The sequence below is a fragment of the Chanodichthys erythropterus genome, chromosome 17 (assembly GCF_024489055.1).
Source record: "Chanodichthys erythropterus isolate Z2021 chromosome 17, ASM2448905v1, whole genome shotgun sequence".
In the NCBI taxonomy this organism is placed as follows: Eukaryota; Metazoa; Chordata; class Actinopteri; order Cypriniformes; family Xenocyprididae; genus Chanodichthys; species Chanodichthys erythropterus.
The window spans coordinates 291984-311782 of NC_090237.1; the positions used below are offsets into that span (position 1 = coordinate 291984).

A 19799-nucleotide genomic window follows, 5' to 3' on the forward strand; every position below is an offset into this window, starting at 1 on the left:
AATTAATTAATAATAAACAGTAATAAACAGGAACAGTATTAATGTTGAGTCATCAATTATGAAACACATTCAAAAGCAGCTCTACAGAAGACAATAGTGTCATTATTCAGATCAATTCAGTTCAATAACAGCCAATGTTGCTATGTTCATCAATTATTAATGACTTCAAAAGCAGCTTGACACAAGTCAGACATCTGTTCATAACACATGCACATGATGTAAAAGGCATTAGTGTAAACGCTCTCTTTCAGGTCCTGTGCAGTCATATTGAAGTGGCAGGGAATTTAAGCATAGCGAAGGCGTTTGGTGGTTCGGCAGATGCAGATCTGGATCTTCAGTACCGTAGTATAATGGACAAGCTCTCAAAGAACACAACACACACTTCTGTCATATTCATTTCTTTATTTATATATATTTATTATTTCTCTCAGTTTGTTTGGAATTCTTTTTTTAACCATTGCTGTTGCACTTTAGTATTTTTTTCCAAAAACATAAAGCCAAAAAAAAAAAAAAAAAGAGAAAAGAATGACAGATCTAGAAAGGAAAAGAGGGCGGAGCATAACATGATGGACAGACGGAGGATGAGGAGGATCATGGTTCTCTTCATCACCATCGACACAAACTTGCACACAGACGGGAGACAGTCTGATAAACACACGCCCGTCTCACATCAGATGATCATGTGACCGTTATTGGTTTGGTCAGACTGAAGACGAAACAGCAGCAGAAATTGTCCAATCTCAGCCATATTTCAACAGAAGCTCGTTTCCACCACAGAATTCTTAAAATAAAAGGCTAATTGCGACTTTTTATATCATAATTTGGACTGTATAACTTGAAATTCCGAGTTTATATCTCATGATTCTAAGAAAAAAAGTCAATATTGTGAAAAAAAAAATTGTGAAAAAAAAATCAGAAATGCAAGTTTACAAACTTTGATTCTGACATTTTTCTCAGAATCGTGAGATATAAACTTAGAATAGCGAGAAAAGTCAGAATTGTGAGAAAGTCTGAATTGCGAGTTTATTATGAGAATTGTGAGAAAAAATTATTGAAAAAAAGGTTGAAACTGAGTTTATATACCTATATTCCAACTTTTTCCCGTAGCTAAGTTCTGACTTTTGCGGAATTGTGAGAAAAACTCTAAATTGCGATAAATTCAGAATTTCGAGAAAGTCTGAATTGCGAGTTTATATACACCTATATTACGACTTTTTCCGTAGCCAAGTTCTGACTTTTGTGGAATTGTGAACTGCGGAACTTTTATACTGAGTTTATATACTTATATTCTGACTTTTGCGGAATTGTGAGAAAAAAAGTCTAAATTGCGATAAATTCAGAATTGCGAGTTTATATATCTGTTCTGACTTTTTTTGCGCAATTGTGAGAAAAAGTCAAAATTTCAAGAAAAAAGGTTGAAACTGAGTTTATATACCTATATTCCGACTTTTTCCATAGCCAAGTTCTGACTTTCGCGGAATTGTGAACTTTTATTGTGGAATTGTGTATTGCGGAACATTTAAACGGAGTTTATATTCTGACTTTTTTGGAATTGTGAAAAAAAAGTCGAAATTGTGTGAGTCTGAATTGAGAGTTTATATTCCTATACTGAACGTTTTTGCGGCACTGTGAGATATAAACTCAGAATTGCAAGTAAAAAAGTCAGAATTGTTAGATGTAAATTCGCAATTACCTTTTGTTTTTATTCCGTGGCGGAGAGGAGCTTCCATACGTTTCTGCTTTAAACTGGTAGAAAGACATGAAATGAAGCGTCTGTCTGTCTGTCTGTACATTCAGCTAAAAACATCAACATGACATCAGAACAGAAAGAGCAAAATTAACAATATACAAAAGTTTTTCCAACAACATCCACAAAAAAATAACCAATAAAGCTTTGAAACAGAAATGAAGCTTAAACATCATCATCATCATCATCAGCTATGAGCAGTACAGGATATGTGAAACTACCCACAATGCATCTGTCATTGACATCGGACAGACAGACAGACAGACGGACGGATGGAATGAAGGTGAACAAGAAACAGGAAAGAAAAGCAAAACAAACTCTGAAAGTGCAAAAATCACTTTGTGAGGAAACGAACGCTGCTGTTCTCTTGTTGCAACATAGAACGGTTTTAATAATAATAATAATCATTCTTTTTAATAATGTCATAACCATAAAACGTCTTTTACAGAAAACAAGAACAATAATGATCATAATTCCTACAGAACATTAGCCATAAAAATGCGTTAAAAATAAAAAAACAGAAGTGAAGAAAGAAGAGAGCAATGAGAGTCAGCCGTCCCGGCGGAAGGGGTCGATCGTGACGTCACGGCCCGACCGGAATGATCCGCGACGCCCCGCCGCAGCACAGGCTTCACGTGAAATACTTTGGGTTTGTGGCGTTTGGTAATGACGTCTCTTCGTGTGTGTGTGTGTGTGTGTTTACATAAGACTCTGTGTAAGCCTCGGAGTGCGCGAGAGCGCTGCTATGGCGACGGTAAGAGGGCGTGGTCGGGTGGGGGAGGGGCGGATGATTATTGGGCTGCAGCAGACGGGCGGCACTCGCCCCAGCCAATCAGAGAGACTCCCGGGTCATGACGGCCAATGGCATCGAAGTGGAAGCCGAGTGCTCCGCCCCCTGCGTGCACGCCACACCCACGGCACCCCGGCAGACAGACGATGAGGATTTGGCATGACAGCACAACACAGCAGACGGATATGAGCTTTATACAGCAAATACACCCCTGAAACAGAGAAACACACATTATTATCTATTCTTAATTATGATATTTTATATAAAAATATAAATACTAAATATATATTAAATTAAAATACTATAATGTTATATAAGGAAATTAGTATTTGACTAATATTATATACAGTAGTGTGAATAAGTGTTTGCCCCCTTCCTGAGTTTTTATTTTTTTGCATGTTTGTCACACTTTGTGTTTGAGATCATCAAACAAATTTAAATATGAATCAAAGATAAAACAAGTAAACACAATATGCAGTTTTTAAATGAAGGGAAAACTACACCCAAACCCACATGGCCCTGTGTGAAAAAGTGCTTTCCCCCTAAACCTAATAACCACCCTTAGCAGAAACAACTGCAATCAAGCGTTTGCGATAACTTGCAGTGAGTCTGTTACAGCGCTGTGGAGGAGTTTTGGCCCACTCATCTTTGCAGAATTGTTGTATTTCAGCCACACTGGAGGGTTTCAGCATGAACCGCCTTTTTAAGGTCATGCCACAGCATCTCAATAGGATTGAGGTCAGGACATTGACTAGGCCACTCCAAAGTCTTCATTTTGTTTTTCTTCAGCCATTCAGAGGTGGACTTGCTGGTGCGTTTTGGATCATTGTCCTGCTGCAGAACCCAAGTTTGCTTCAGCTTGAGGTCATGAACAGATGGCCAGACATTGTACTTCAGGATTTTTTGGTACACAGCAGAATTCATGGTTCCATTTATCACAGCAAGTCTTCCAGGTCCTGAAGCAGCAAAACAGCCCCAGACCATCACATTGTACTGTTGGTATGATGTTCTTTTTCTGAAATGCTGTGTTAATTTTATGCCAGACGTAATGGGATACACACCTTTTGTCTCGTCAGTCCGCAGAGCATTTTCCCAAAAGTCTTGGGGATCATCAAGATGTTTTCTGGCAAAACTGAGACGAGCCTTTATGTTCTTTTTGCTCAGCAGCGGTTTTCATCTTGGACTCTGCCATGCAGGCCATTTTTGCCCCGTCTCTTTCTTATGGTGGAGTCATGAACACTGACCTTAACTGAGGCAGTGAGGCCTGCAGTTCTTCGGATGTTGTTGTGGGGTCTTTTCATCCAAGAGGTCACAATCGTCGCTGCGCTCTTGGGGTAATTTTGGTCAGCCGGCCACTCCTGGGAAAGTTCACCACTGTTCCATGTTTTCTCCATTTGTGGATAATGGCTCTCACTGTGGTTCACTGGAGTCCCAAAGCTTTAGAAATGGCTTTATAACCTTTTCCAGACTGATAGATCTCAATTACTTTCTTTCTCATTTGTTCCTGAATTTCTTTGGATCTCAACATGATGTGTAGCTTTTGAGGATCTTTTGGTCTGCTTCACTTTGTCAGGCAGGTCCTATTTAAGTGATTTCTTGATTGTGAACAGGTGTGGCAGTAATCAGGTCTGGGTGTGGCTAGAGAAGCTGAACTCAGGTGTGATAAACCACAGTTTAAGGGTTAGTTCACCCAAAAATAATGTCATTAATTACTCTCCCCTCATGCCGTTCCACACCCGTAAGACCTTCGTTCATCTTCAGAACACAAATTGAGATATTTTTGTTGAAATCCGATGGCTCAGTGAGGCCTGCATAGAACGAAGGTCTTACGGTTGTGGAACGGCATGAGGGAGAGTAATAAAGGACATTATTTTCATTTTTTGGGTGAACTAACCCTTTAAGTTAATGTTTTAACAAGCACTTTTTCACACCACTGTATATATCTTTACTGTTAAAGTAACATACAGTGAGTCATGTACAGAATTATAATGAAGCATAATCAACTATAAAATTAATGCAAATGTATAAGTAATGTAAATGTTATAAAATAAAAATTACCTAATGACAAAAAAAAAAAAAAAAAAAAAATCACAATCATTAAACCTCAGAACTGATGGAATATGGAACAAAAGTGTTGATCTGAGAAGAGATGAAGAAATCTGCATTTAAAGGGTTTGTGGCAAATAATCACACACTGACTAATAATAATCACACACACACACACACACACACACTCACACACTCACCTGTGTTCATTAGACCCCGGCCTGTTCCACACTGTACTGCAGGTCGGGGGTTTTGTAGCTTAGCAGCATGTCACTGGTGCAGGAGGACGGGTAACATGACGCGGGGTGAACATCCGCCTCCACGTCACACGCTAAACACACACACACAACCGTCATCATCATCATCAGTGAGCGAGTGAGTGTGTGTGTGCGTGCGTCACACACCTGACCCGTCCCTCTGCTGCAGCTGCTGGCTTCCTGTCAGAGACGACTGGCTGAGGATGTCCGACATGCGGGCGGAGCTTAGGGCCTTCCCAGCCAATAAGCTCATTCCAGACATTGGCTCCACCTGCTCCTACAAGAAGAGGAGGTCAAGAGGTCAGCACGGGAGCTGCACACACACACACACACACACACACACACACACACACACACAGACGTACGTAGGCGTCGTCGCAGGTCTGGATGGTGTGATGTCGCTGTAATGATCCTCGCGTCCTGTAGGCGTCGCCCTGCGTGGCGCGTGAGCCGTAACCGTTATGATCTCCCTCCATCGCACGACAGTCGGCGGCATCACACGGTTCTGAGACGACCAATGAAGAGCATTAGAGAGAGAAACTGAGAGAAGTGTGTGTGAATGAGCGGAGTGTCGCCTCACCTCTGCTCGCCGTGACGCCGCGCATGTAGGCGTGTCTATGCGTGGGGGAGGAGTAGGGTGGCGTGCTGCACAGGGGCGGAGCCAGCAGCTCGTGTGCCTCTGCGCAGGGGGCGGCGGCTTTGGCCAGCAGGCCCTCGTGATAGGCCGGCATCTCGTCCTCCTCCATGCTCTCTGAGTGAGGGGCGGGGCACTCGGGCGCCGTCCTGATTTGGAGCAGGTGATGGTAGTGCTGTGTGGGCGGGGCTTGCGGAGGGCCGGACTCTAAGCTCTCGGCGGCTTGGCCCAGTTGCTGTAGCAGCAGCATCTCTCCGTAGTCCTGTGGGTTGGTGGGCGTGGCTGTTGCGGCGGAGGGCGGGGCGGTGCGCGGGCTCTGCCGCTTGAGCAGCGCGGCGAGGTCTTGTGGGGGCAGGCGCGGGTCGGCGTGTCCCGTGAGCGAGTGCCGCGGCGAGAGGAGGCCCTGCAGGGTGGGCGTGACGTGCTGCTGGGCCGGCCGGTACTCGAGCGGCGTGGGCGACAGCAGAGCTTGCTGCAGCGCAGACGGACTGCCGTAACCGACCGCAGCGCCCTGATAGCCCTCCAGCCCCGGCACCTTCAGAGACGCCCCCTGCAGGTAAGGGTTATAGGTGCCTATGACGCTGCTCATGCCGCCCTCGCCAAACAGGTGCGGGTTAAACTGCTCGTACGTGGAAGTGTGGAAGCGACTCAAACTGCGACTGCAACACAATCAGACAAAACAACTGTTCGCATTAGCATAACCACACCCCAAATATTATGCATGGGAGGATCTGACTCCGCCCCTTTCTGACTAAAGTCAACATGAAACAATGACATTAATGTGATGTTTCAGAGCAAAACAGGAGATTCAATGACAAATGTGTTGAAAAACACCATTACTCTTAATTCCGTACAGAATATTCCTTGCAGCAGAACTCTTTAGCTCCGCCCACTCCCATGAAGCACTGCAAATGTTGTAATCGAGTTGGCCTCGCTACGCTGTCAAATATTTTAATATACACCGATTAGGTGAAGTGAACGGTGTATATGCACATTTGCAAAGAACTTAAAACAGTTTCTATATAATCAGCCACTTTAAAGGAACACTCCACTTTTTTTGAAAATAGGCTCATTTTCCAACTCCCCTAGAGTTAAACAGTTGAGTTTTACCGTTTTCGAATCCATTCAGCCGATCTCCGGTTCTGGCGGTAACACTTTTAGCATAGCTTAGCATAGTTCATTGAATCTGATTAGACCGTTAGCATCGTGCTTAAAAATGACCAAAGAGTTTTGATATTTTTCCTATTTAAAACTTGACTCTTCTGTAGTTAAATCGTGTACTAAGACCGGCGGAAAATGAAAAGTTGTGATTTTCTAGGCTGATATGGCTAGGAACTATACTCTCGTTCAGGCGTAATAATCAAGGAACTTTGCTGCCGTTCCATGGCTGCAGCAGTGCAATGATATTACGCAGCGCCTGTGAGCCCCTGCGTGCACAGGGAACGTGCCTTGCCACCAGGGAGACGTATGTGAGAGACGCTGCGTAATATCATTGCACTGCTGCAGCCATGATACGGCAGCAAAGTTCCTTGATTATTACGCCTGAATGAGAGTATAGTTCCTAGCCATATCAGCCTAGAAAATCACAACTTTTTATTTTCCGTCAGTCTTAGTACACGATTTAACTACAGAAGAGTCAAGTTTTAAATAGGAAAAATATCAAAACTCTTTGGTCATTTTTAAGCACGATGCTAACGGTCTAATCAGATTCAATGAACTATGCTAAGCTATGCTAAAAGTGGTACCGCCAGAACCGGAGATCGGCTGAATGGATTCGAAAACGGTAAAACTCAACTGTTTAACTCTAGGGGAGTTGGAAAATGAGCCTATTTTCAAAAAAAGTGGAGAGTTCCTTTAAATGAATAGTTTTATATATCTGCATTGCTTTTAATTCGATTATGTTGTTTGCAATGCTTCATGGGATTGTAGTTCTTTCCTTCATTAACGTTCACAGTCTTGTGTTATTTTCAAATGCTTTTTTGCTTCAAATAAATCTTTGTAATGATGTGATTCTCCTCGTAGCTGGTTCGGTGCAAGACATTTCTGAAATCCCTATGGGAAAAAAAAACGGTGGTCTAGGCATGTGACAGTATCAAATTTTCATGTTGCGATTAATTGCTGAAGCTTTTATCACGGTATGCGGTATTATCACGATACTGAAATAAGTTGCAAAAAAAAAAAGTGTTGTCATAGTATAACAGGTATAACTGAATGTTTAAATACAATACACAAAAATATATAAAGTACAATTTACAAACTTATTAAAGTGCAAAAGAATTAGGCTATAGAGAACAACAGGAAACACTTTACAATAGATCTCATTATTTAATGCATTAACTGAGATTGAGTAACAGCTACATTAGTTACAGAAAGTACTATTTTTTGTTAATCTTAGTTAAGAAACAACTGATGATTAGTTTTATCTCAGCTCCATTAAATCTTTTGATTTTAGTAATGTTATGAAACAGTAACTAAGAAATTAACATTAACTAAGAATAATTATTGCTTTATAAGTATTTTTCATTGTCAGTTTGGTAATAATGAATTAACATGTTAACTAATGAAGCCATATGTCTCAAAGTTTTACTGAACAATAACAAATAATCAGAACATTTCTAATCATTAGGGCATGTCTGTTTGAAGCATTTTAAAAACTGGCGCAGCTGCTTTGTTTGCAGGGTTTCCGGGGTAACCGCTGTATTTCTGCTGTTCCATCAGCGCCCTCTGCTGTCAGAGAGTGAACGTGCACTTTCATTCAGTCTCCTTCACTCGTTCCGTCACGTGCTTCTCTTGCACGTTGGGTTTGTTTACATCTGAGCGTGTGTCCCTTTGACGCAGAATACAGCGGTGTTGTGCATTTTATACGGTTGATGGGGAAAGTACTCTTAATCCATTATAAAAATTAATAATTGGTAATAAATTATAATTTATGTTATTTTGAAGTGCCCACGATAATAATTTCATGCATATTCATTATCGTGATATATCGCATTACCGCATACCGGCACATGTATAGTGTGATCTATTAAATTCTAACAAAAGACAATGAAGACAAACATGATATTTCTTCAGAATAACGTCACTAATGAATCTGTGCAACATCGAGTCAATGATGATTTCATGTTGACTTTAAAATACACAAAACTGAACCGACTGCATCAGTGAATGTAGGTGATGCGGTTCATCTATGAGCAGCACTATTAATACTCATGTGACTAATTAACATCCCGCCTCACATCCACTGGAGGGCCAATAAATCCAGTGAACATGACACAGGAAACACATCTACTGCTAGCACTGACTCCACCAGCACGTCTCAAAGTACCTCAAACGGCCGGCCGTCAGTCGTCCCTCGACTGATATCGTCTGGGAGCGCCTCAATATTTACACAGATAATTTCCACAACAGTAATAAAACTCCAACAGATTCGTTAAAATAATCTAAACATGCTGAACAAACACTGATGCAAAAACATTAAAGCCATTTTTTAACAATCAAGAAGAAAAAGGACAAATAAATGAAATGAACACACAGATGACAGCGCATGTTTCCGTGGCGCTCGCATCACCTGTGAGTTTCCGCGTTATCGGCGCTCAGCTGCTTCCCCAGAACTCTGTGACACGGCGTCGCGAGGAAGGCCTGCCGCTGGGCTCCGCCCCCGAGCTCCACCTCCTGCACCTGAATGGTCACTTGCTGCTGCGCTAATGCGCGGGCGGAGCCTGGCGGCGGAGGCTGCTGATTGGGCAGCGCCATGCGGGGGAGGCTGGTGGGGGGAGGGCTGGCGCTGGGAGACTGGTAGAGGGCGGAGCCATGCTGAAACTGAACCGCAGACGGCCCGCCTGTGGGAGGAGTTTAACACGTCAGCGTCACTATATAAATCACACAACACCGGCTGCTGATGAGTCACTGACCGTGCGCTTGCATCATCCCCTGACTCCCCGGCGGAGGACTCTGATTGGCTGGCCTGAAGAGATGGTTGTTAGGATGCGTAGGTGGAGGACTGGAGGGCTGAATACGCAACCTGAGAGAGAGAGAGAACGATGAAGATCTGACCGTCTGTGTGTGTGTGAGTGTGTGTGTGTGTGTGTGTGAGTGTGTGTGTGTGTGTGTGTTCACCTCTGTAGCTGGTATGTAAGGTGACTGCTGGGCTGGTTTTCTCCATGTCCTAAAGACAGGGCCTGCAAACAGGAAGTCAACACGATTATATCGTTTTATAGTTACAGTCTGCAACGTGTGTGTGTGTGTGTTTAGCTGCACTTTACATCAATGATTCTTAACTTTTTTGACTGTCCGCAAGAATATTAAAGGGTTAGTTCACCTAAAAAAGAAAATAATGTCATTAATTACTCTCCCTAATGCCGTTCCACACCCGTAAGACCTTCATTCATCTTCAGAACACAAATTAAGATGATTTTGATGAAGCTTTGAAGCTTCCTGAAGCAGTGTTTTGAAATCGGTCATCACTAAATAAGTCATTTTTTTGTTTTTTTGGCGCACCAAAAATATTCTCGTCACTTTATAATATTAATATTGAACCACTGTACTCACATGACCTGATTTAAATATGTTTTAGTACATAAATGGATCTTGAGAGAGGAAATGTCATTGCTTAGGCCTCATTGAGCCATCGGATTTCATCAAAAATATCTTAATTTGTGTTCTGAAGATGAACGAAGGTCTTACGGGTGTGGAACGACATGAGGGTGAGTAATTAATGACATTATTTTCATTTTTGGGTGAACTAACCCTTTAATAATATGTGTTTCTCCTCTGGTTCATAACCCAGCCACCTCTACCACATCAGTCTATGGCAGAAACACTAGAGTAGTGTGCGCTTCTGAACCTCTGCAGGAAGTGAGTGTCAGACCTGTATTTGCTGGTGTAGGATCTGCTGTTCTTGCTGGTAGAGGACGTGCTGTTGCTGCGTGTGCTCCATCAGCCGCTCGTCCTGCGAAGCCGCGTACATCTTCTGAAGCTGCTCACACTCCTGCACACACACACACACACACACACACACACGTGAGCCTCTGACGCTGCAGGTGTTGAGCACACGCGTGTGTTTGCGCTCCGTACCTGTTTGAGCTGTCGGATGAGGCTGTTGTTCTCCAGCTGGGTCTTGAACGCTTGTATGGTGGCGGCTCCATCAGAGAAACGTCTGACCGGAGAGAACCGCTCCATCGGCAGGTGAAGGGTGTTACAGTCTTTATACGACGACCTGAAACACACGCAGCAAGCGCTTTACGTTTCTAAGACGCGTGAGCTCGAGCGGCGGTAACGGCTCCTGTACAGAAGCTTAAATCACACATCAAAACACCATTACAATCTGAATGTGCTGCTTCTGCTCCAGTTAAAGGATTAGTTCACTTTAAATTCAAATGTCCTGATCATTTACTCTCCTCCATGTCATCCAAGATGTTCATGTCTTTCTTTCTTCAGTGGAAAAGAAATGAAGGTTTTTAAGGAAAACATTCCAGGATTTTTCTCCATATAGTGGACTTCACTGGGGTTCAACGGGTTGAAGGTCCAAATGTCAGTTTCAGTGCAGCTTCAAAGAGCTCTACATGATCCCAGATGAGGAATAAGAGTCTCATCTAGAGAAACCATCGGACATTTACTAAAAAAAAGTAAAAATTAGTTCATAAATCAAAGTTTTAACCATAAATGCTCGTCTTACACTAGTGCTCTTCTTCTTTTCCTCCATTTGAATTCTGGCAGTGTAGACGCTGCTAAGTGTATTACTGCCCTCCACAGGTCAGAGTTTGAACTTATTGTTATGTACTTGCACTAGCATATTGAATATGACAATTTAGTTCAAACTTTGACCTGTGGAGGGCAGTAATACGCTTAGTGTCTACACTGCCAGAATTCAAATAGAGAAGAAGAAGAAGAGAGCTAGTTCAAGATGAGCATTTATGATTTTTTTAAGAAAATGAGTGATGGTTTCTCTAGATAAGTCTCTTATTCCTCGTCTGGGATCGCTCTAAACTTTAATTTTGACCTTCAACCGTTTTGGCTCTATTGAAGTCCACTATAAGGAGAAAAATCCTAGAATGTTTTCCTCAAAAACCTTAATTTCTTTTCCACTGAAGAAAGACGGACATGCACATCTTGGATGACATGGAGGAGAGTAAATTATCAGGAAAATTTAATTAGAAAGTGAACTAATCCTTTAAAGCACATGTTCTACAGTAACGTGATGTTGAGCGCTGCGATCTGATGTCATCTCTCCACAAGTGGCCATCATCATCATCATCATCAGTGATTGTGAACTCACGCAGAGGAACAGAAGATGAGTTCAGTGTTCAGACGGACCGTTACACAGTGAACATCAACAACATTCACAAATGAGCCGCTAAGAAGGAAACACGCGTGTGACGTGACGGCAGCGGCACAGTCGCTTCAGGGGTTTCATAACTTTACTTTAGAAGAGCATACTAACATTACCATTCCTGCACTACACAGTATGCATACTTTGTATCCCACAATGCATCTTTCATTTGCAGTGTGATGAGTGAAGCAGACTTGTGTCTATACTGCAGTCACTGTATTCCACTGACATTTTAAACAGAGGTCAAAGGTCAAACCTTAACTCATGAGGTCAGAGGTCACGGTGTGCTCAATCAGCTGACCACTGCGGAACAGAGCTGACGTGTGGAATGAAACACTTCTTCATCCTGATGGTGCAGTGGACTGACGCTTCAGTGTGTGTCCAGCAGGAGGCGCTGTGACCTCACTACACTTCCTCAGTAGACAGGAAGTCAGCAGGATCTGCTCTGATGTCATTTCTCTCAGGGTTTCTGAGCTCAGAGCAGCTTTTTTTAAATTACATCTGCATGTAACATCTATATTTATATTTACCATGAAATATAGTAAAATTAAGGAAAAAATACGAACCTCACAAAGGGTTTTTCTCTCCCAGAAGAAAGTGATTCTGAACTGAAACGAGTCGTCAGTAATTCAGTCTCACTTCATACTGAACTTATATAGGTTTGTACCTAATTTGCATAATGTCAGCCCATTGGCTGCCTGTGAACAGTGTCTCTTTGCCCCGCCTTCAATCACTGTAGTAGTATCAGAGACTGGCAGAGTTTGGTTCGTGTCGTTCGTGTCGAGAAGACGCTGTTTTCTGCTGCCAAAGCAAATCCACTGTGATGAGACTGATACGGTAAAACCAAACCACTGTGCTGAGATTCAGATATGCTAATGAGCGTCTGGTTTCTGACCAATCCTAGCAGACTGGGCCATCTGACCAATCAGAGCAGGGCAGCTCTCAGAAAGGCGGGATTAAGAGAGACCGAACCCTTGATTGAAGCGTTTCAGACACTGAGAGAAAAGAGCTGATGCTGCAGTGGATATTATGAGACAATTAAAGTGTTTTTGACCTTGGATGAATGCACACCTGTTATTGGAGACTCCCAAAACAACATTAGGAACATTTAAAATAGAATAATAGGGGCACTAAATTAATTCATGATATAGTAATATAATAAAAAGTATGAATCAATTTGACGCTGAAATCTGTGCTAATTTTTCAGTGTCCAGTGTTTGAGACTGTCAGTTCAAATAACAGAAAACACTGATCAACTCCAGTGTGTGTGTGTGTGTGTGTGTGTGTGTGTGTGTGTGTGTGTGTGTGTGTGTGTGTGTGTGTGTGTGTGTGTGTGTGTGTGTGTGTGTGTGTGTGTGTGTGTGTGTGTGTGGGCCCTCACCGGCAGTGTTGTTCGGGGGTCCAGCCCCTCTGCCGGGCTCTCTGTGTGTCTGCCGAGAGCTCGCTGGTCATGTGACAGGGACCCGTGCCGTGTGTTGTGTGTCGCTTGGAACTGTTCGCCAGATACCTGGACCACAGGAAGCAGCACGGATCAGTGCTCTGATTGGCTGCCTCCAGCCTCTGGAGGGCCACACATCCAATCGGCACACAGAATCAGAGCGGCTCCGTTCGGCCTTTTTGCCGGTCATTTTTGCAAAGCGATTAGAGAAAAGCAAAGCCACAGAAAGGGAAATTTGCCGACGTTTGGCACAAGAGGTCAGAGGTCACTTTAGTAGCACTATAGAGTCGGTTTAGAAAGTGATGCTGATGGACAGACAGAAAGAAAGAGAGAGACTAGAGCTCGAAGCAGCACTGCAGTCTGTAGTCTGAAAGAGTCCCGCGGCTCCCAGCGCAGAAGCTCACACACTCACACTCACACACACACACACACACACACTCACACACACACACACACACACACACACACACACACACACACACACACACACTCACACACTCACACACACACACACACACACACACACACACACACACACACACACACACACACACACACACACACACACACACACACACACACACACACACACACACACACCTCACACACACACATACACACACACACACACACACACACACACACACACACACACACACACACACACACACACACACACACACACACACACACACACACACACACACACACACACACACACACACACACACACACACACACACACACACACACACACACACACACACACACACCTCACACACACACCTCACACACACACACACACACACACACACACACACACACACACACACACACACACACACACACACACACACACACACACACACACACACACACACACACACACACCTCACACACACACACACACACACACACACACACACACACACACACACACACACACACCACCACCAGAGCATGACACGCTCCAACACGCTCCTCAAACCTGAGCAGGAGTGTGTGTTGGAGTCGGATCAGGAAACACAAGCGTCTGCATGCAAACACACCGCCGTACCTCTGAACGGCCTCCGGATCCGGTTCAGCATCAGATCCCTCCTCATCCACTGGAGCCACGGCGGGAATCGGATGCTGAGAAACACACAGAGACACGCGTCAGAACACAAACTTCATCTGGTATCAGACGAACAGTGGCTGGTGACGTCACTGTACTGATGAGCGTCATTTACGATCACTGAATGTGATTCTAGAGCGCAGCTGTGAGAAGCATGAGGGATTGTGGGATCTCACCGGGCTGGTGACCAGCGGCGACTGACCGCGCGGCCTCTTCAACAGCTGCTGCGCGTGAAGCTGAATGTTGGCTCCGCCGTCGGACGCCCGGCGGCCCAGAGGACCCATGCCGTTCAGCAGCTGAAGGGTCGGAGGCTGCAGCAGAGACTGCTCCTGCTCACACACAGATGAACATGACATCAGCCGCTGTCAGCATCACTGGAGTTACCCGAGAGTGTGCGAGTGCGAGTGTTGTACCTTGTACTCTAGCTGCTGTGTGGGCTGCATGTTCTGGGTGGGCATCAGATGCATCTGCGCCATGGTGGGTACAAGTGGAGGGAAGGGCGGCTGAGGGGCCACACGCGGAAACCCAGGGGCCAGTTTCTGAAGATCCTCCTGAATCTCGGCCCTGAGAAACCCACACACATACAACATCGGTAAAGTGGGAGGGACGTTACTTGGGTTGAAGGGGTTTAAAGTGAACTGGGAGGGACTTTAGTAAGGTGGGAGGGGTTTGATTGAACTGGGAGGGACTTTAGTAAGGTGGGAGGGGTTTGATTGAACTGGGAGGGACTTTAGTAAGGTGGGAGGGTTTGATTGAACTGGGAGGGACTTTAAGGTGGGAGGGGTTTTGATTGAACTGGGAGGGACTTTAGTAAGGTGGGAGGGATTTGATTGAACTGGGAGGGACTTTAGTAAGGTGGGAGGGTTTGATTGAACTGGGAGGGACTTTAGTAAGGTGGGAGGGGTTTGATTGAACTGGGAGGGACTTTAGTAAGGTGGGAGGGATTTGATTGAACTGGGAGGGACTTTAGTAAGGTGGGAGGGGTTTGATTGAACTGGGAGGGACTTTAGTAAGGCGGGAGGGGTTTTGATTGAACTTGGAGGATTTTAGTGAGGTGGGAGGGGTTTTTGTTTGAACTGGGAGGGGTTTTTGTTTGAACTGGGAGGGACTTTAGTGAGGCAGGAGGGGCTTAGATTGAACTGGGAGGGACTTTAGTAAGGCAGGAGGGACTTTGAACTGGGAGGGACTTTAGTAAGGTGGGAGGGGTTTTGATTGAACTGGGAGGGACTTTAGTAAGGCAGGAGGGGCTTTGATTGAACTGGGAGGGACTTTAGTGAGGTGGGAGGGGTTTGATTGAACTGGGAGGGACTTTAGTAAGGCAGGAGGGGCTTTGATTGAACTGGGAGGGACTTTAGTGAGGTGGGAGGGGTTTGATTGAACTGGGAGGGACTTTAGTAAGGCAGGAGGGGCTTTGATTGAACTGGGAGGGACTTTAGTAAGGTGGGAGGGTTTTGATTGAACTGGGAGGGACTTTAGCAAGGTGGGAGGGTTTTGATTGAACTGGGAGGGACTTTAGTAAGGCAGGAGGGGCTTTGATTGAACTGGGAGGGACTTTAGTTAGGTGAGAGGGGTTTGATTGAACTGGGAGGGACTTTAGTAAGGTGGGAGGGGTTTGATTGAACTGGGAGGGACTTTAGTGAGGTGGGAGGGGTTTGATTGAACTGGGAGGGACTTTAGTAAGGCAGGAGGGGCTTTGATTGAACTGGGAGGGACTTTAGTAAGGCAGGAGGGGCTTTGATTGAACTGGGAGGGACTTTAGTAAGGTGGGAGGGGTTTGATTGAACTGGGAGGGACTTTAGTGAGGTGGGAGGGGTTTAATTGAACTGGGAGGGACTTTAGTAAGGTGGGAGGGGTTTGATTGAACTGGGAGGGACTTTAGTAAGGCGGGAGGGGTTTGATTGAACTGGGAGGGACTTTAATTGATTAGAGGGGTTTAGAGTAAACTAAGGGAATTTAGTAAGGTGGGAGGGGTTTAGAGTGAACTGGGAGGAACTTTAGTAAGGTAGGAGGGATTTTTAGTTGACTGGGAGGGACTTCAATTAGATGGGAGGGGTTTAGAGTGAATCAGGAGTGACTTCAAATGGATTTGAAGGGTTTAGAGTAAACTGGGATTTAAGGATTTAAGTTATGTTGAAGGGGTTTAGATTGAACTGGGAGGGACTTTGTAAAGTCGGAGGGGTTTTTAGTGAAGTAGGAGGAACTTTAGTAAACTGGGAAGGGCTTAAGTTAGGTGGAAGGGGCTTGTTAGGCCATGACTCCAGCAGGAAGTACATACAACAAATATAGACAGGAAAAACAGAAGCATTGTCTGGGATGTGCGGTACCTGGGGTCGGGTACGCCTACAGTGTGGCGTCTCATGGACAGGTATCGGGCCATCGCCTCTGGACTGGGCTCTTCTCCCTCATCACTGTCCAGAGCCATCGGCCCGTCCGTCTGAAACACACACACGGGTCATGACACACTGCAGACTAGATGATCCATCCTGACACTCATCAACTGTAAATCAGTCCACACTGCTTTATTCTGACTGAATGTGAGAGCAGAGGAATGAAAGCAGTGTCCCGCTCACCTCAACGATCTGATTCTCGGGGTTTATGAGCTGGACCTGCGGTACCGTCATACTGACGGCATTACTCTGATCCTGCGGGACAGACACACAAAAGCAGATCAACCATCAATAGTCTGGGTGCTCTGACTGAAAACAATCCCTTTTGTAAGTGATTTCAGAGCAAATACAGAAAGATAACCATCAGAAGGTTGAGAAATACTGAGATGAAATTTAACAATATCACATAACTACAATCCCTCTCAACTCAAACAAAATGGCCCCACAATTCCCTTCCAAAGCCTTTAAAACCATTAATTCTCCAGAAGCACAGGACACTCTGCTTTCATACACTATGCAAATGAGGCACTCTGAAGCTCATGCATATTCCCCTCATCAGGCATCAAAGGTTGCTAACGGTAACGGCACACACCTGCAGCGGGTAGAGGGGGCGGGGCGTGGGCGGAGCCATGCACAGGTTCTTGTGCCGCTTCAGCTTGTCAGACAGCAGACTGTAGGTGGCGCTGTAGTGATCATACGCGTCCGTGTGCAGAGACTGTGATCGACATGCAATCAAATTAATGTTTCAGAAGAGCTCATGTGAATGACAGAGACATGGCACAAGTGTGTGTGTGTGTGTGTCACCTGTAAGGTCCTCTCACGGTCGAAGCCCATATCTGACATGGCCATTAACACCTGCTCATTAATTAACTCTGTTTCTCTTTCCACCTTCACCTGCTCACATTCTGCTATCAGCTACAGACAGAGAAATTAACAACATTTCTAAAAATCATAAGGCATGACATTTAGATTAAGGCATAATACAGCTCAACTGCAAACAGTTTGACCATCGAGTGTGTGTGTGTGTGTGTGTGCGAGACTGACTCTGTCAAACTCTGGATCTGGGTCTCCTTGTCTCATCCACTTGTTCTTGCAGATCTGCTCCATTGAAAGCCGTCGACTGGGTTCCAGAATCAACATGTGTCTGATCAGATACTCACAGTCTGAAACACACACATACAGGTCTGTCAGCCGTGTGTCGTGGCTCGTGGGTGTGTGTGTGTGTGTGTGTGAGTGTACCTGTGGACATGAAGAACGGGATCCGGAATTTCCCACTGAGGACACGAGCGCGGAGGTTCTGTAAAGTGCTTCCATCAAATGGTAATGCGCCACAGACCAGGACATACAACACCACACCCAGACTCTACATAGAGAGGAGACACGCTTGCACCAAAAAATGCTATATGGCTAACGTTTTATAACTAGTCTTAATAGTTTATGTGTTTGTGAGGTCAGAGACAGATGCTGGTTTTACCCATATGTCCACTTTCGGTCCATCGTACTCTTTTCCCTCGAAGAGTTCGGGCGCAGCGTACGGAGGACTGCCACACCACGTCTTCAGCAGCTGTCCTCGAGAAAACAGATTACTGAAGCCGAAATCTGGAGGACAGACAGACAGACGGGTCAAACACACTCCATAAACACACAGACAGACACACACTTACTCGCTCGCACGAACGAACGAACGATCACACTCACTGACTCACTCACTCACCAACTCACTGATTCACCCACCCACCGACTCACTCACCCATTCACCGGCTCGCGCACCGACTCGCGCACTCATTCACTGATTCACTCACTCACTGATTCGCGGACTCACTCACTCACTCACTCACTGATTCGCGGACTCACTCACTCACTCACTCACTGATTCGCGGACTCACTCACTCACTCACTCACTGATTCGCGGACTCACTCACTCACTCACTCACTGATTCGCGGACTCACTCACTCACTCACTCACTCACTGATTCGCGGACTCACTCACTCACTCACTCACTCACTGATTCGCGGACTCACTCACTCACTCACTCACTGATTCGCGGACTCACTCACTCACTCACTCACTCACTGATTCGCGGACTCACTCACTCACTCACTGATTCGCGGACTCACTCACTCACTGATTCGCGGACTCACTCACTCACTCACTCACTCACTGATTCACTGACTCACTCACTCACTCACTCACTCACTGATTCGCGGACTCACTCACTCACTCACTCACTCACTGATTCGCGGACTCACTCACTCACTCACTCACTCACTGATTCGCGGACTCACTCACTCACTCACTCACTCACTGATTCGCGGACTCACTCACTCACTCACTGATTCGCGGACTCACTCACTCACTGATTCGCGGACTCACTCACTCACTCACTCACTCACTGATTCGCGGACTCACTCACTCACTCACTCACTCACTGATTCGCGGACTCACTCACTCACTCACTCACTCACTGATTCGCGGACTCACTCACTCACTCACTCACTGATTCGCGGACTCACTCACTCACTCACTCACTGATTCGCGGACTCACTCACTCACTGATTCGCGGACTCACTCACTCACTGATTCGCGGACTCACTCACTCACTGATTCGCGGACTCACTCACTCACTCACTGATTCGCGGACTCACTCACTCACTCACTCACTGATTCGCGGACTCAGTCACTCACTCACTGATTCGCGGACTCAGTCACTCACTCACTGATTCGCGGACTCAGTCACTCACTCACTGATTCGCGGACTCAGTCACTCACTCACTGATTCGCGGACTCAGTCACTCACTCACTGATTCGCGGACTCACTCACTCACTCACTGATTCGCGGACTCACTCACTCACTGATTCGCGGACTCACTCACTCACTCACTGATTCGCGGACTCACTCACTCACTCACTGATTCGCGGACTCACTCACTCACTGATTCGCGGACTCACTCACTCACTCACTGATTCGCGGACTCACTCAGTCACTCACTGATTCGCGGACTCACTCAGTCACTCACTGATTCGCGGACTCACTCAGTCACTCACTGATTCGCGGAC

At 45.4% G+C, this 19799-nt stretch overlaps 1 protein-coding gene across 1 annotated transcript in view; it reads right to left on the bottom strand.

Moving 5' to 3' along the window:
• Positions 1-426: 426 nt before the first annotated feature.
• The window catches only part of sik3 (SIK family kinase 3), a 29928-nt gene continuing 10555 nt past the window's right edge, over positions 427-19799 (bottom strand). The window contains exons 5-25 of the mRNA XM_067366430.1: positions 18216-18340; positions 17981-18104; positions 17786-17904; positions 17546-17656; positions 17334-17456; positions 16925-16996; positions 16679-16788; positions 14768-14918; positions 14531-14683; positions 14298-14371; positions 13184-13309; positions 10548-10689; positions 10342-10461; positions 9591-9652; positions 9386-9495; positions 9043-9313; positions 5421-6133; positions 5206-5345; positions 4988-5117; positions 4784-4914; positions 427-2748 (exon numbers count right to left, since the gene is read on the bottom strand). Coding sequence (XP_067222531.1) covers positions 4793-4914; positions 4988-5117; positions 5206-5345; positions 5421-6133; positions 9043-9313; positions 9386-9495; positions 9591-9652; positions 10342-10461; positions 10548-10689; positions 13184-13309; positions 14298-14371; positions 14531-14683; positions 14768-14918; positions 16679-16788; positions 16925-16996; positions 17334-17456; positions 17546-17656; positions 17786-17904; positions 17981-18104; positions 18216-18340 — 3098 coding nt within the window. The 3' untranslated portion in view covers positions 427-2748; positions 4784-4792. The remainder of the gene's footprint in view (positions 2749-4783; positions 4915-4987; positions 5118-5205; positions 5346-5420; positions 6134-9042; positions 9314-9385; positions 9496-9590; positions 9653-10341; positions 10462-10547; positions 10690-13183; positions 13310-14297; positions 14372-14530; positions 14684-14767; positions 14919-16678; positions 16789-16924; positions 16997-17333; positions 17457-17545; positions 17657-17785; positions 17905-17980; positions 18105-18215; positions 18341-19799) is intronic.